Consider the following 17,534-nt stretch of genomic DNA (forward strand, 5'->3'; position numbering starts at 1 on the left):
CTCCCTCTCTGTCTCTCTCTCTCTCTGTCTCTGTGTGTGTGTGTCAGGTGGAGGTGGAGGTGTACAGGAAGGACTCTAAGAAGCTGCCGGGCCTCGGTGACCCTGACATCGACTGGGAGGAGAGCGTGTACCTGAACCTGATCCTGCAGAAGGTGATCAGCTGATCAGCACACATGTTTAGATAAAGCAGTTATTACAGTGATGTCATTATAGTTGTTTTTTCACTTATTACAGGAATAGTAGACAAACAACAAAGAACAAGTAAGGTGCCAAAGAGTCAAAGAGTAGGTTCACAACAAGGCAATCATGTTCAGGATCCATTATTACAACTTCACCTGAAGAGTCCAAAGCAGAGGGGTCAAACTCATTTTCATTCAAGGGCCACATACAGCCCAATTTGATCTCATGTGGGCCGGATCATTAAAAAGATGGAAGGAGCGATGGAAGGAAAGAAGGAAAAAAGAAAGAAAGAAAGGGAGGGAGGAAGGAAGGAAGGAAGGAAGGCGGTCTTCTGACTGGACTCCCACAAAAAAGCATTAAACAGCTGCAGCTCATTCAGAACTCTGCAGCTCGAGTTTTAACCAGAACAAAGAGATCAGAGCACATTACTCCAGTTCTAAAGTCTTTACACTGGCTCCCAGTCAGTTCTAAAGTCTTTACACTGGCTCCCAGTCAGTTCTAAAGTCTTTACACTGGCTCCCAGTCAGTTCTAAAGTCTTTACACTGGTTCCCAGTCAGCTCTAAAGTCTTTACACTGGCTCCCAGTCAGTTCTAAAGTCTTTACACTGGCTCCCAGTCAGCTATAGAATAGATTTTAAATATATGAAATCATGTAAACGATGCACGAATAAGCATCAAAAACAAACTGGATGTCCTAATTAGCATTCCAAATATTTTAAAACTTTACTTGGCTGGCTCCCAGTTAAAGTTCTGCTACTGGTCTACAAATCACATGAATGACATGTTAGTAGAATATAAACCCAGTAGAGCTCTGAGATCTACTGACTCAGGTCAGATAGTTGAGCCCAGAGCTCTGAGATCTACTGACTCAGGTCAGATAGTTGAGCCCAGAGCTCTGAGATCTACTGACTCAGGTCAGATAGTTGAGCCCAGAGCTCTGAGATCTACTGACTCAGGTCAGATAGTTGAGCCCGGAGCTCTGAGATCTACTGGCTCAGGTCAGATAGTTGAGCCCAGAGCTCTGAGATCTACTGACTCAGGTCAGATAGTTGAGCCCAGAGCTCTGAGATCTACTGACTCAGGTCAGATAGTTGAGCCCAGAGCTCTGAGATCTACTGATTCAGGTCAGATAGTTGAGCCCAGAGTTCAAACTAAACATGGTGAAGCAGCTTTTACACAACTGGAACAAACTACCAGCAGAACTGAAACCATTTATAAATCCAGGTTAAAAACATTTCTCTTCTCCTGAGCTTATGATTGAGCTCTTTTAAAGCACTTTACATTTTAATCTTTCATTTGCACTCTATGTCCTTTTAATGGTTTTAAAGCTAATTTATTATTTTATGCTGCAATCTTATATTTAATGCTCTATTCTAGCATTTTATTTCTCTCTTTCTATTTTTCTGTACTTTGGGGGTGGGGGTGGGGGGGGGTGTTAATTTTATGTTTTAATGTTTCTCAAATTACATGTTTTTCTGTTTTATATAAAGCACATTGAGTTGCCATTGTGTATGAAATGCGCTATATAAATAAAACTGCCTTGCCTTGCCTTATAGAACTAGTGGTAGTTGTAACAGTAGTAGTAGTAGTAGTAGTAGTAGTACTTTTAGTAGTAGTAGTAGTAGCAGTAGTGGTAGTAGTAGTACTTTTAGTAGTAGTAGCAGTAGTAGTAGTAGTAATAGTAACAGTAGTAGCAGTAATTGTAGTAGCAGTACTTTTAGTAGTAGTAGTAGAAGTAGTACTTGTAGTAGTTGCATTTAGCATCATATCTCCTCTTAGTGTTTCCTGTTTCTCTGTGGTGGAAGTATATATAGTGTGTGTATATATATATATTGTATAGTATATATAGTATATATATGTTTCGCTATGGTGGAAGTATAGTAACAAAAAGACTTTGGTAGTAAAAACACTCTAACGTTGAAACATAGAAGATGAAGATTTGGTCGAGGTTTTTGGTCAAAAGTGTGGTGATATTTGACTCCCTATTCGACACATGAATTGATAATAAAAAGTAATCTGTTATTTGTGGCTCTAATGTTTAAAATAACCTGAAACCGTCGGTCTCCTTCCAGTTGGACTACGTGGTGACGTGTGCCGTCTGCACGCGCTCAGACGCAGGAGACATCCACATCCACAAGAAGAAGTGTCAGGTAAGAAGAAGCAGCTCTGCAATCAGCTGGTTTCAGGCCTCATTCATCACAGCAGCTGTTAACGGAGACGTCTTCCTTCCTTCCTTCCTCCTTCCCTTCCTTCCTTCCTTCCTTCCTTCCTTCCTTCCTTCCTTCCCTCCCTCCCTCCTTCCCTCCCTCCCTTCCTTCCTTTTTCCTTTTTTCCTTCTTTCCTTCCTTCCTTCCTTCCTTCCTTCCTTCCTTCCTTCTTTCCTTCCTCCCTCCGTCCCTCCCTTCCTTCCTTCCTCCCTTCCTTCCTTCCTCCCTTCCTTCCTTCCTCCCTTCCCTCCTTCCTTCCTTCTGTCCTTCATTCCTTCCTTCCTCCCTCCCTTCCTTCTTTCCTCCCTTCCCTCCTTCCTTCCTCCCTCCCTTCCTTCCTTCCGCCCTTCCTACCTTCCCTCTTTCCTTCCTTCTTTTCTTCCTTCCCTCCTTCCTTCCTCCCTCCCTTCCTTCCTTATGTCCTTCCTTCCTTCTTTCCTTCCTTCCTTCCTTCCTTCCTTCCTTCCTTCCTTCTTCTCTCTCAGGAAGTGTTCGCGTCTCCCAGCAAACACGCCATGGACAGTAAAGGAGAAGAGTCCAAGATGAGCTACCCAAACATCTTCTTCATGATCGACAACTTCGAGGAGGTAAAGACTCTATGGTGATATTACATTTCTGTTTTAATCCTGCAAAGCATGATGGGAAATGTAGTGCCAAAAGTTATAATGCAGGCATAGACCTCCCTAACCCTAACCCTTCCTTCCTTCCTTCCTCCCTTCTTTCCTTCCTTCCTCCCTCCCTTCCTTCATTCCTTCTGTCATTCCTTCCTTCCTTCCTTCCTTCCTCCCTCCCTCCCTCCTTCCCTCCCTTCCTTTCTTCCTTCCTTCCCTCCTTTCCGTCCTTCCTTCCTTCTGTCCTTCCAAAGTTTTTATGGTTACACCACTTAGACATTTTTGCCATAATCCTCTAATATATTCTCCTTCCTTCCTTCCTTCCTCCCTCCCTTCCTTTCTTCCTTCCTTCCTTCCTTCCTTCCTTCCTTCCTTCCTTCCTCCCTCCCTTCATTCCTTCTGTCATTCCTTCCTCCCTTACTTCTTTCCTTCCTTCCTTCCTTCCTCCCTCGCTCCCTTCCTTCCTTCATTCCTCCCTCCCTCCCTCCCTCCCTCCCTTCTTTCCTTCCTTCCTTCCTTCCTGAATTAAAAGCAGAAATTTGATGCTGGGTCCACAAAAAAAGAATGTGTGAAGTTATTCATACGTTTATTTTCACATTTTAAATTCAATCTGAACCTGGTGGGCCGTTGTTTGCGTGCAGGTGTTCAGCGATATGACGGTTGGCGAGGGCGAGATGGTTTGTGTGGAGCTGGTGGCGAGCGATAAGAGCAACACCTTCCAGGGAGTTATCTTCCAGGGATCGATCCGCTACGAGGCGCTGAAGAAAGTCTACGACAACCGGGTGAGAGACGGCCGCCCAATTGTAAAATAGCCGGTGGGGGGGCAGAGGGTGTGGCCGCCACCATACTGATGAACTCCCCCCCCCCCCACAAAAAAAAAGGAAAAGTAAAGTCCAAAGTTGGACTCTGGCGCAGCAGGTGACAGAAAATGAAAAAGTCTAGCGCAACCTCTGCTGCAGTGTCTTCTGTCGGATGCTATTTACTTTGTTTTATGTTTAATTGAGTCTCTTTCGTTAATCTATGATTTTATTGCATATTTTATGGTTCAAAGTAAGTTTTTTCTTTTTGGTGATAAATCTGTTTATTCAGTCTCTTTGGACAGCAGCCAGTTAGCCTACCGCAGATTAGATGCAGGGTGAAGTGTTAACTGCACAGCAGCCTTTGGATCCTTATAAGGTTCCAAACTTGTCTCACCTCTGAATGAATCTGAAAAGCAGACTCACTGTGTAAAATCACATACAGGTGCGGCATAAACCGTTTCCATTGGGTTCTGTGTAAAAAGCAAACGTGACTTAATGGCAGACTTTCTGATAAGGCTCTGATGTAGGTTCTTTCTATAAAAGAGGCTCATCTTGCATTTCGATACAGCCAATAGTATATAAGGGCCCACTAGAAGCCCCCGCCCCCTCTGAGACGAGCCACTGGCTCCGCGCCTGGTGTGTGTCCAAGAGACTTTTTGGTGCGTCTTGACATGATGAACATGTGTACCGAGTTTCGTTTCTCTATGTCAATCTGTGGCGAGGGGCTCGATTTTCTTTATTTTGCAGGGGGCGCTAGAGAGCCATTTTGCCACGCCCATTTATGCAAACCATAAAATATCAAATTTTTTGCCGGGTCTGGCTTGCGGGCAAACTTTGGTGACTTTTGGGGCACGTTTAGGGGGGCAAAAAGCAGCTGACGTTGTGCTGGTTGTGTTCGTGCAGGTGAGCGTCGCGGCTAAAATGGCTCAGCGGATGTCTTTCGGCTTCTATAAATACAACAACATGGAGTTTGTGAGGATGAAGGGTCCGCAGGGCAAAGGTCACGCTGAGATGGCCGTCAGCAGGGTGCCCACGGGTGACACGTCGCCCTGCGGCACCGAGGAGGACCAGGTGTCACCCATGCACGAGAGGGTGAGGACAGAACACACACACACACACACACACACACACACACACACACACTTATATATATACACACTTATATTTACACACACTCATATATACACACACACTCTCATATATACACACACACACACTCATATACACACACACACACACACACTTATATACACACACACACACACTTATATATATATATATACACACACACACACACACGTACACACACACACACACACACACACACACACACACACACACCTTCACTTCTCCTGAACTCCCCAAACAGGAAGTCCTCACTTCCTGTTTGTTCCGTCGCAGCAGCTTTTATTTTATTTTTCCATTAGATTTTTAAAACAGGAAGTGAGCATTAATGTGGAGGGGTTTAGTTTCACTTCCTGTTGCATGAAACCAGAACAGAGAGCGAAGCTTCATGAAACCAGGTCAGCGTCAATAATTCATACGACTGGACGGGACTCATGATTTATTCAAGAGTCTGTCCTTACACACCTAATACACACATTACACTACACACACATTACACACACCTAATACACACATAATACACACACAACACACACATTACACACACCTAATACACACATAATACACACATTACACACACTACACACACATTACACTACACACACATAATACACACACCTAATACACACATAACGCACACACTACACACACACTACACACACCTAATACACACATAACACACACACTACACACACATTACACACATTACACACTGGGATCCAAAGACAGAGACAGAAGTGAGAATATAAACACTGATGACGTCACAGTTTCACTAAATGTCTTTTATTTTGAAAAACCCTGCATATGTCAACATACACATTACACACACAGAACATTACACACATAACACACACATACACACATAACATTACACACACATAATATAACACACATAACACACACATTACACACACATAATATACACATAACACACACATTACACACATAACACACACAACCTGAAACCATATATTTATAGTGATATTTATTTTATTTTTCTGTTTGTTAACGGTGCGTTCAGGTGACGTTGTTCAGCACGCCGCCGACCCACACACATAATATAACACACATAACACACACATAACACAACACACACACAACATAACATTACACAACATTACACACATAACATTACACAACATAACACACACACAACCTGAAAGAAACCATATATTTATAGTGATGTGTATTTTCATGTTTGTTAACGATGCGTTCAGGTGACGTCGTTCAGCACGCCACCGACCCCCACACATTACACACATTACACACTTAACACACACACATTACACACACACACACACACAACCTGAAACCAGTCATTGTGTATTGATGTGTATTTTCATGTTTGTTAACGATGCGTTCAGGTGACGTCGTTCAGCACGCCGCCGACCCACACACATAATATAACACACATAACACACACACACACATAACATTACACAACATTACACAACACACACATAACACAACATTACACAACATTACACAACACACACATAACACAACACACACACAACATAACATTACACAACACACACATAATATAACATTACACAACATAACACACACACAACCTGAAACCAGTCATTGTGTATTGATGTGTATTTTCATGTTTGTTAACGATGCGTTCAGGTGACGTCGTTCAGCACGCCGCCGACCCACACACATAATATAACACACATAACACACACACACACATAACATTACACAACATTACACAACACACACATAACACAACATTACACAACATTACACAACACACACACAACATAACATTACACAACACACACATAATATAACATTACACACTTAACACACACACATTACACAACATAACACACACACAACCTGAAACCAGTCATTGTGTATTGATGTGTATTTTCATGTTTGTTAACGATGCGTTCAGGTGACGTCGTTCAGCACGCCGCCGACCCACAGACATAACATAACACACATACACACACATAACACACACATTACACACACACCACATAACACACACATTACACACACATTACACACATACCACATAACACACACATTACACACATAACATTACACACATAACACACACACACACATAACACACTTAACACACACATTAAACACACAACCTGAAACCAGTCATTGTGTATTGATGTGTATTTTCCTGTTTGTTAACGGTGCGTTCAGGTGACGTCGTTCAGCACGCCGCCGACCCCCGAGAGGAACCGGCCGTCCTTCTTCTCGCCGTCGCTGAGGCGTAAAATGCCCCGAAACCGAATCGCCGAGATGAAGAAGTCTCACTCTGCCAACGACAGCGAGGAGTTCTTCAGGGAGGAGGAAGACGAAGGTAAAACTGGAGCTCACACTGGTCAGACTGGTCACACTGGTCTCGCTGCAAGTTTGTCTATTTTTAGCTCCGTAACATCTGATCACTTCCTCATGAACATTATTAATCTTTATCAAACACAAACTTCAATTTGGACCTTTTCTTTAAACTTTAATTTTCCGCAAACGTCTATAAATGTCCTTCCTTCCTTGTCCTTCCGTTCCTAATCCTTCTTCCTTCCTTCCTTCCTCCCTTCCTTTTGTCTTTCCTTCCCTCCTCCCTTACCTTCCTAATCCCTTTTCGTTCGTTCCTTCCTTCCTTCCTCCCTTCCTTCCTTCCTTCCTTTTGTCTTTCCTTCCCTCCTCCCTTACCTTCCTAATCCCTTTTCGTTCCTTCCTTCCTTTTGTCTTTCCTTCCCTCCTCCCTTACCTTCCTAATCCCTTTTCGTTCGTTCGTTCGTTCCTTCCTTGCTTCTGTCCTTCCTTCCTTCCTTCCTTCCTTTTGTCTTTCCTTCCCTCCTCCCTTACCTTCCTAATCCCTTTTCCTTCCTTCCTTCCTTCCCTCCTCCCTTACCTTCCTAATCCCTTTTCCTTCCTTCCTTCCTTCCCTCCATCTTTTTAATGATCCGGCCCTTGAATGAAGATGACTTTGACTCCTCTGCTGTAGGGTTATTAGTATTCGTGTATAAAAGCTAAACGCCTTCTGTCCTTCCTTCCTTCCTTCCTTTTGTCTTTCCTTCCCTCCTCCCTTACCTTCCTAATCGAAGTATTCGTGTATAAAAGCTAAACGATCATATTTGATGTTTCAGATCTTCACACAGCGACCAACCTGCGCTCTCGCTCTCTGTCGGGAACCGGTCGCTCTCTGGTCGGGTCGTGGCTCAAACTGAACCGGACCGAAGATTTCTTCCTGTTGTATTCTCACCTGACCTACGTCACGCTGCCGCTGCACCGCATCACCGCAGGTACCACACACGCCAACACACACACACACGCCAACACACACGCCAACACACACACACACACACCAACACACACGCCAACACACACACCAACACACGCTGACTCTAATACCTGTTAACCACCGCAGGTACGAACCAACATCAAGGCTCAGAGTTACACTGTACTACCTGTTAATCACTGACCAACCTGTCCTTCATTAATTCCAATTTTTATTTGTATTTTATTCTGAAATTTGACTGCACAAAATGCACAAAAAAGAAAATATTATGTTATATTTTTGTATAGGTGCTAAAAACGTTTATTTCGTTTATTTCAAACATGTTAAAATAGTGAAACAAAAACAAATCGGCAGTGGTTTACGGCAAAATAGAAATTATAGGAGGAAAAAAAAAATAGAAATAGAATTTTTTTTTAAAAACAAAAAAAAAGAAATAAAAAAATAGAAAATAAATAAAATAAATACATAAATAATAATTAAATTTAAAAAACAACAAAAAAACAAAATATATACATATACACAACACACATATTTTCCTTCTATTGTTTTTCTTTCTTCCTCCTTTTTCACTTCTTTTTATTTCTTACTTTCCTCTTTCAGGCAAACAACAAAATAAATATCTGTTTTCTAATCCGTACATTAGAAATAGTTTAATGTCACTGTGTTTGAACATTTAGACTTTTATTGTGTTAATAAAGAGATGTTTCCTGTGTGTGTGTGTGTGTGTGTGTGTGTGTGTGTGTGTGTGTGTGTGTGTGTGTGTCAGACATCCTGGAGGTGAGGCAGAAGCCCATCCTGATGACATAGCAGAGCTCACATCTGTCCTCATCGTTACCAAGTGCCTCCTGCATCAGGCCGCTGAGGCGACGGCGCCCCCTGCTGTCCAGCCCGAGAACAACAACCAGAACATCTGCTTCAGCTGGAGGACGTTCAGAGGGACGACACACAAACCAGCCATCCGAGAAGTGCCTCTTCTTCTTCTTCTTCTTCTTTTTAAGTGTCCCTGCTGGCGTTGTCGGGGCCGTCTCCATGGAAACGGGCCCCCCCTCCCTTCAGTGTCACATGACCTCAGCGTGGAGAGGCGGGGTTGGCTGAACTCTGATCAGGAAGGATGTGAAGAATGTGTTTTTTCGTCTTTTTTTTCTTCTTCTTCTTCTTCTTCTTCTTCTTCTTCTTTTTAAGTGTCCCTGCTGGCGTTGTCGGGGCCGTCTCCATGGAAACGGGCTCCTCTCAGTGTCACATGACCTCAGCGTGGAGAGGCGGGTTGGCTTGAACTCTGATCAGGAAGGATGTGAAGAATGTGTTTTTTCGTTTTTTCTTCTTCTTCTTCTTCTTCTTTTTAAGTGTCCCTGCTGGCGTTGTCGGGGCCGTCTCCATGGAAACGGGCCCCTCCCCTTCAGTGTCACATGACCTCAGCGTGGAGAGGCGGGTTGGCTGAACTCTGATTTTTTTTTCTTCTTCTTCTTCTTCTACTTGTAAATATCCTGCTGCTTTACTCACTGAGACGCCTTCAGAAAAACACACAAAGAGTTTCTGCTTTTAGACGACGACGCTACGACGACGCTACCATGACGACGGCGCCGACGGGAGGCGACAGGAAGTCTGCGTCCGACTTCTTTTAAAGTGAAAAAAGTGTGAAAAATAAAACGTTAGACTGCTTTTATTCTGACGGGGGTCAAATCCATCCATTCATATCCATGAGATCAATTCAGTTCATTGATTAACATTAATAAATAAATAATGTTTTTTAAAGTTTTGCTTCAGATGGTAAAAAGTTGCTTTATGTGTCAAAAAAAGAGCATAAAATTAATATTTATAGTTTAAATCATCTCTTTCTGTCACTCAGCTGATTTTAATTTGAATATAAGAACAAATCTTTTCAAAATAAGAGTAAAAACCTGAAGTTCAGCTGCTCAAACGTGATGATTTAAAGTTAATAATTTGTTTTTTTTGACATTTAAAGACACAACCTTTGACTCTGGAGGATTATAACAGACATTAATTAGCTAACTGACAGTTTAACTCTTTATATACTGTATTAATAATTAATCTCTGCACCGATTCACATCCATAAACCCTCATTTCTACGTGTTAATTCATCCTTAATGAAGCTCTCAGAGTGTATATTATTTATTTATGGGGAGAGAAAGACATTCACAACCACTGTTTGATAGAATATGAAGCAAACAACATGTTCTAACGGTGATTTTATAGCATTATAACACATTTATTAACGTTTTAGACATTTTGTGGGTGAAATAAGAACAAATCTTTTCAAAATAAGAGTAAAAAACCTGAAGTTCAGCTGCTCAAATGTGACGATTTAATTCTTTTTTCTGTCTGAAGTGACACTAAAGTTAATATTTGGGATAAAATAAGACATTAAAAGACTCTGGAGGATTATAACAGACATTTATCACAGATTTAGACACTTAATTAATTAATTAATTGACAGATGAACTGTGTCTGTGGATGAATCTGAGAAATAAAAACTAATCTTATTAACCTTCCTCTCGTCCTCCTGGGTCAAATTGACCCCGTCTCTTTTGACTCTTCCTTCCTTCCTTCCTTCCTTCCTTCCTTCCCTCTTTCTTTAAAATTTTCCTTCCTTCTTCCCCTCCTCCCCTCTGTCTTTGCTCCCTCCTCCCTCTCTCCCTCCTTTCCTTCCTTCCTTCTTTCCTTCCTTCCTTCTTCCTTCCTACTTATTTCCTTCCTTCCTTCCTACCTACCTACTCCTTTCCTCCCTCTCTCCTTCCTTCCTTACTTTCTTCCTACCTTCCTTCCTACCTACCTACCTACTCCTTTCCTTCCTCCTTTCCTCCTTTCCTTCCTTACTCCTTTCCTCCCTCTCTCCTTACTCCTTTCTTCTTTCTTCCCTCTCTCCTTACTCCTTTCCTTTCTTCCTTCCTTACTCCTTCCTTCCTTCTGTCCTTCCTTACTCCTTCCTTCCTACCTACCTACTCCTTTCCTTTCCTTCCTTCTGTCCTTCCTTGACCTGAGGACAACAGGAGGGTTAAAATAATAATAGAAGCTCATTAATTATTATCCTCCAGAAAATAAAACTTTAAGTCTTTTCAGAATAAAAGCACCTTTTCTCTTCTTTCAGCTTTTTATCCTTTACAATTAAAACTCTTTCCACTGTTTCATTAATATTTTCTCACATTATTTGAGGACATGTTGAATATCAAACACTTTACTGTAATTTCTATTAAACGTTTATCTGACGTCTCGTATTTGACAAAAAGAAAAACTAAACAATCGTTTTTAAAATTTAAAAAAAAAAAAAAAATTAATGAATCGATGGTGTTTTTCAGTGTTTTACAATTTTTCTGTTTTTGATACTAAAAAAAAAATAAAAACATTTTTTACTAGAAAAAATCAGAAAGTCAGTTAAAAATAATAATAATAATAATAAAATAAGAGAAATAACTAATTCAACTTTTTCTCTCATTATTTATTATTTTTGTCTTTTTTCGCTGATTTAAAGCCAAAAATCGACGTCAGCTTTTTACGAATTTCTCTCTCTCGATGTTAAATGTGAATATTTTTTATTTTTCACTCTTAAAAACGTGATGGATTTGACCCCAAATACTACAATGATCTGATAAATGAGCTGAGCTGTAAGTCTCTTTTTCTTTTTTTGTGGCTTTTCACCACTGAGTTAAAAAAAAGGACAAAAAAAAAAAAAAAAGAAAAGGAAGAAAGAAAACTGACTTTTTTTTCACTGCTCTGGAAAAAAACCTGCAACTAACCAACTGGAAGAGACTTGAAAAACTCCTGAAGTAATACCACAGAAGAAGAAAAAAGGGAAACAGGAAGTAAAATAAGAAAAGAAAAGAGAAATAAAAGCTTCAGATCTTTTTATTTGTATTTGCAGAAAACAGGAAATGCCTTCCTTCCTTCCTCCTTTCCTTCCTTCTTCCTCCCTCCCTACCTTTCTCTCTCCCTCCTTCCTCCCTTCCTTCTTACTTCCTCCCTTCCTTCTTCCCTGTCCTTTCTTTCCTTCCTTCTTCCTCCCTTCCTTCCTTTCGTCTTTCCTCTGTCTTTTCCTCCCTCCCTTCCTTCCTTCCTTTCTCTCTCCCTCCTTCCTTCTTACTTCCTCCCTTCCTTCTTTCCTGTCCTGTGCTTTCTTCTTTCCTCTGTCTTTTCCTCCCTCCCTTCCTTCCTTCCTTTCTCTCTCCCTCCTTCCTTCTTACTTTCTCCCTTCCTTCTTTCCTGTCCTGTGCTGTCCTTTCCTTCCTTCCTTCCTTTCCTTTCCTTTCCTCCCTCCCTTCCGTCCTTTCTTCCTTCCTCCTTTCCTTCATTCCTCCCTGGAGGTAAAAGAGAAATAAAAGCTTCAGATCTTTTTATTTTGTATTTGCAGAAAACAGGAAATGATAAAAAGTCTCATGTTTGACCGACGATGTGATCGAGTCCGTTGATGTTTCCCTTCGTGCTCCTGAAGCCTTAAATCGGACTCGGAACCAGAACTCGTTCACTTTTAACCTTTTTATTTAAACTTTCTTCATTTCATTTAAAAACTAAACATAAAAACTTTAGATTCAATCAGAAACCAGCCGACGAAACACGACCGAAGCTGTTCGGAACGTTTTTAATCAACAAAAATATCTTTAAGCTTCCTGTCGGCCTCCCGGGACTCTTCCTACCTTCCTCATTTCCTTCCTTCCTTCTTCCTCATTTCCTTCCTTCCTTTCCTCCTTTCCTTTCCTCCTTTCCTTCCTCATTTCCTTCCTTCCTTCTTCCTCCCTTTCTTCTTTCCTCTGTCCTTTCCTTCCTTCCTCCCTTCCCTCTTTCCTTTCCTCCTTTCCTTCCTTCCTCCTACCTTCCTTCCTTTCCTCCCTTCCTTCTTCCTTCCTTTCTCTCTCCCTCCTTTCCTTCCTTCTTACTTCCTCCTTTCCTTCTTACATCCTCCCTTTTCTTCTTTCCTGTCCTTTCCTTCTTTCCTCCTTTCCTCCTACATTCCTTCCTGTCTTTCTTCCTTCTTCCTCTCCTCCCTCCGTTCCTTCCTTGATTCGAGGGCAACAGGAGGGTTAAAAAAGTTCCCAGAGCTCTAAAATCACAAACTTAATTTACACTATTAATTCTGTAAATCAGCATTTTTTTGTTTTCTTTGTGAATAATTAATTTAGTATCGCTGTAAATCACATTAAAGGGCCAGTGTGTGTAATTTAGTGACATCTAGTGGACCAGAAATGGAGTAAAATAATCATAATTAAGCTTAAAATCAGTGTTTAATCACCTGAAAATAAGAAAAAGAGCCTTTTTATATTTACATACGGAGGTCCAGAAGTGACAAACTAAACACCAGCTCTCAGTCTGCAACGTTACCGCCTGATGCCACCAAACGCTGCGCAGTGGCCCTTTAAATTATTAGTTTTAATTCTATAAATTTAATCGCATTTAATAATCAGACGATATTTTAGATGTTTTAATCCAAATCTTATGTATTACCATTAAATTAAGAGGAAGAAAATCTCAAGAATTGAGATTAAAGTTTGAATATTTTAAAGTTGTAAATTTATGTGAATAAAATCTAAATTTTAACAAAACAATTATTTAATTAAATTTATTTACATTAACGTTCTTTTTTTTTTGCCCTGCAACTGTGGCTGTAATACAATGTGATATTTTAGGTTAAAAAAAACTAATATTAAAAAATAAAATTAAACTTTTTTATTATTATTCACATATAAAAATTTAATCTAGCAATTTTGAGCCAAATTTTGGGGTAAAAATTAGCATAAAATCACAACGTTAAATTACGATTTTCAGGATTTCCACATAAAATTATGACGTCATTAATTATTTATTTTATTTTTAGACAGTTTGCCCTTATATACTTTTACTCAGTGAATTAAAGGATGAATTCATCTTTAATTCTAGAAACTAGCATCGTTATCGCTCAATTCAGTTAAATAAGATTTAATTAATAAATCTGATAAACACTAAAATTGTGTAAATATGAAATTTTTAATAATTTATTCTGGGAACTTAAATTTCTTCTTCGTTGAAATGTGAAAATACGTCGCTTTCGGTTTATGTGAAATTATTCCTTTATAACAAAAAAACTGAAAAAGTTCGGTTTAAAGAATTTGGATGATTTTACATTTTAACGATCCAACGACCTGCGATGAAAATAAACCGACCCAACGTTTTTAGAAACAGAATCATCAGCAATGTTATTGATTGGAAAGTATCACGTTAACAGCGGTATTGATCGAACGTATTGGCGTTATTGATCGGAACATATCGCAGTTATCAGCGTTATTGATCGGACGTATTAGCGTTATTGATCGGACCGTAGCAGCGATATTGATCGGAACATATCGCAGTTATCAGCGTTACTGATCGGATGAATCGCTGTTATTGATCGGAACGTATTGGTGATTGATTTGCACTGAAGAGACGAAGCCATCCTCGATCAAAGTCAGTGTTTCTCCGTATTGTGATTTAAATCGTGAATAAATCCCACAGGGCACTTTTTTAAATTAGTTTTTATTTGGACGAGCCAAAGCCGCTCAGTGTTAACGTAGTTTTTAGTTCCTGCCGCTGAATGTATCCACGCTGTCCGATAGCAGAGAAACCGCTTTAACTAAGAAACCTTTGATATTACAGCAGAGTGACAGTTTGCACTGTAAAAAACGCTTTTAGGACCTTTTTGAAAACCTGTTTGTTAAAAATGTTTTGTTTCTTTTTTTGGTGTTCGTACATCACAGACGCTTCTCACCGTTGCTTTTTGTACACGAGACACAAGTTTAATGTGCATGTTAATCAGTTTTCATGTTTCTGTTGCTTAGTTTCCAAACTCTGTGTGTGTGTGAACATTTTCCTGTATTTATTTATTGAAATACACATTACCAGAAAATAACTGCAGCCTGTTGTCGCTTCTTTGGTCAATCAACCTGTCAATCAGGACGTAGCCACGCCCTAATGCATACCCTGCTTTATCATCACATATAAAATCAGGGAGGCCAAAATGTCCCAAATGAACATCATACTGCATTGAAGAAGGCTTTAAACTAGCGATTGAGACCATAAACACATTTTGAAAACGTTTACTGAGGTTAGAAATCAAGTGAGAAGTTGCTGAATTCTCCATTGACTTGTATAGAGACGGTCGCCCCCTGGTGGCCTTTTGATAGAATGCAGCTCCAAGTTACCTCCACGTTGGCTTCATGTCAGAGGACCGGAACTCCCCGCCTGCACTTAATGCACCTGGTCGGCCAGAAGAAGAAGAAGAAGAAGGAAAAACGGATTTCATATTTCAGCAGAATGGATACTTGGCGAGCTGTACAGAAAGTCCTGAGTCATAAGATGATCGTTGTGGATAAAGGGAAGACTTTGAAGGTATGTAGCAATATAGCTTTTCTTACTTTAGCTGAGTGGCTAGCCGAGCTAACCGCTAATACTATTACGGCTGTGAGCAACCATATAATTCGTGAGTGGTCTTGAATGAATCAGGGGAATCTAAGCTTTCTAACAATGTACGGCATGAATATATATGTTGAAGGGTTGGTGTTTAAAACATTCAGAAGAACTTGTAGCTACCTCTCAACTTCCGGTCCGTCCCGTAGGCGGAACAGCGTGTTTTAAGCGTCTGCAGGTCCGGTCCTTCATGTTGGCTGAAACAGACAAGTCACCTTCAAACATGCTGAAACCATGTTGAAGTTTGGCCTGCAGTTAGTCTTCCCTAATGTTTATGTGGCTTTGAGGATGTTCCTCACGGTGCTGGTGACAAACTGTGAGGGGGAGCGCTCATTTTCTCATTTGGGGAGAATCAAAGATGAGCCGGAAGTCCTTCTCATTACTGTACTGGCAATAGAGTCTGAACCTGTCAGAGACCAGAGGGGTATTGCACAAAAGTAGAATAAAGAAATCCAGGATAACTGAGCAAGCGCAGCTTGATCTAGCCTGCCCGGCGCATCTTGGCTTAATTGGTTGCACGTTTGCTGAGCCAGGATGAAAAGGCGCGGCTATGTCAAGCCAGGTGTAGATAGCTGGGATAAGTGCGTGTTTACGGCATTCTCAAATAGACCCACGGCATCGATCACAGAATCACAGATTGGAAAATGGAAAGGTGTTGCGCGTCATTCTTCACGACCGCTGAAAAACAGCTCCTGATGGAGTTTCATGATGAAGTTAAAGAAATTATAAGAAAAAAGGCAACACAAGCACAAAGCACTGTAATCAAGGAAAGAGAGAAAGCCTGGCATATAATCGCGGACCGGCTCAATGCATAAGTAGTCCAATTAATATACAATTAACGTGTTAAGTATAGCTCGGTGGGTAGAGCACTCGCCCCATATGTTGAAGCTATAGTCTTCGCTGCAGGGGCCCCCGGTTCAAATCCCGCACCAAGCACTCCTATCCTGCATGTCAGCCCCCCCCCCTCTCTTTCTCCAGTTTTCCTGTCTCTCTCTACTAACCTGTACATCAAAGGCAAAAAGCCCAAAAATATACTTAAAAAAAAAGTATAATTTATACAACAGTGCTCCACTAGAACTGTCAAAATTACAATTAAAGGACTAAAGAAGTTACTGTCCAAGCCCACTAATCAACAGTTTTGATTTAAATTAAATTAAACACTTTGATTTAAATGTGGCAAGTAAAAGTGCATGCTTCTCAGGAAATATAATTAAGTGCAAACAATTATTATAATTAGGTGTAGGGCAGGGGGAAGGCACATCTGCAGCTGCAGGATGCACTTCTGCAGATGAGGAGACAGTGTTGCTGGACTCCAGGCTTGAGGTATCATGTCAATTTTGTGGATATGTCTTGCTCATTTAGCCCATAATGGATATGAAGTCAGTGATTAGGTGCTAATAGAAAATAACGTGTAACAGGACCCAGATGCTGCTCAGCCTCAGAAGCAGCCAAGTAACATTGTGAGTATCGGCTAGTAAATAGTACAAAGTAAATCTACTGTACATTATACACAATAATGATACCACATGAATGACTATAAAATGACTGTTGCAATTAAACAGTCAACAGACTTTAATGAAACGACAATATAGTCTATCTGTAATATTTTAATGCAGGATAATTGAAATGATGCAACATATTTAGAAAGACCATGGAAATGCTGTAAAACCCATTAATTTGTCACACGATTGACAGTAGAACTGCCAGATAAATCCCTGAGAATAATCTTAGCCTGGTTGTTAGCCTGGTCTGGAGCAGGCTAGCTGCAGAGAATAAATCACCATAGTAACTGGGCCGGGATAAATTTAACCTGCTTTCATGCAACCGACTTGAGGCTAAATTCAGCCAGGATAACTAACATATCCCGGCTTAATCCCTTATCCTGGTTTCGTGCAATACCCCTCTGGATTTAAGC

General features: G+C 40.7%; 1 protein-coding gene across 1 annotated transcript; it reads left to right on the forward strand.

Annotated features, from left to right (window-relative positions):
* Positions 1 to 41: 41 nt before the first annotated feature.
* On the forward strand, positions 42 to 9,192 carry LOC128353152 (uncharacterized protein KIAA0930; the record flags this gene model as incomplete). The annotated part of the gene is made up of 8 exons (XM_053313833.1): positions 42 to 152; positions 2,253 to 2,330; positions 2,873 to 2,974; positions 3,640 to 3,780; positions 4,702 to 4,890; positions 7,096 to 7,255; positions 8,043 to 8,198; positions 8,961 to 9,192. Coding segments are annotated over 8 exons (978 nt in total), but the record flags the coding sequence as incomplete, so codon positions are not given.
* Between the last annotated feature and the right edge of the window lie 8,342 nt (positions 9,193 to 17,534).

This window comes from Scomber japonicus, chromosome 23 (genome assembly GCF_027409825.1).
Source record: "Scomber japonicus isolate fScoJap1 chromosome 23, fScoJap1.pri, whole genome shotgun sequence".
Classification (NCBI taxonomy): domain Eukaryota; kingdom Metazoa; phylum Chordata; class Actinopteri; order Scombriformes; family Scombridae; genus Scomber; species Scomber japonicus.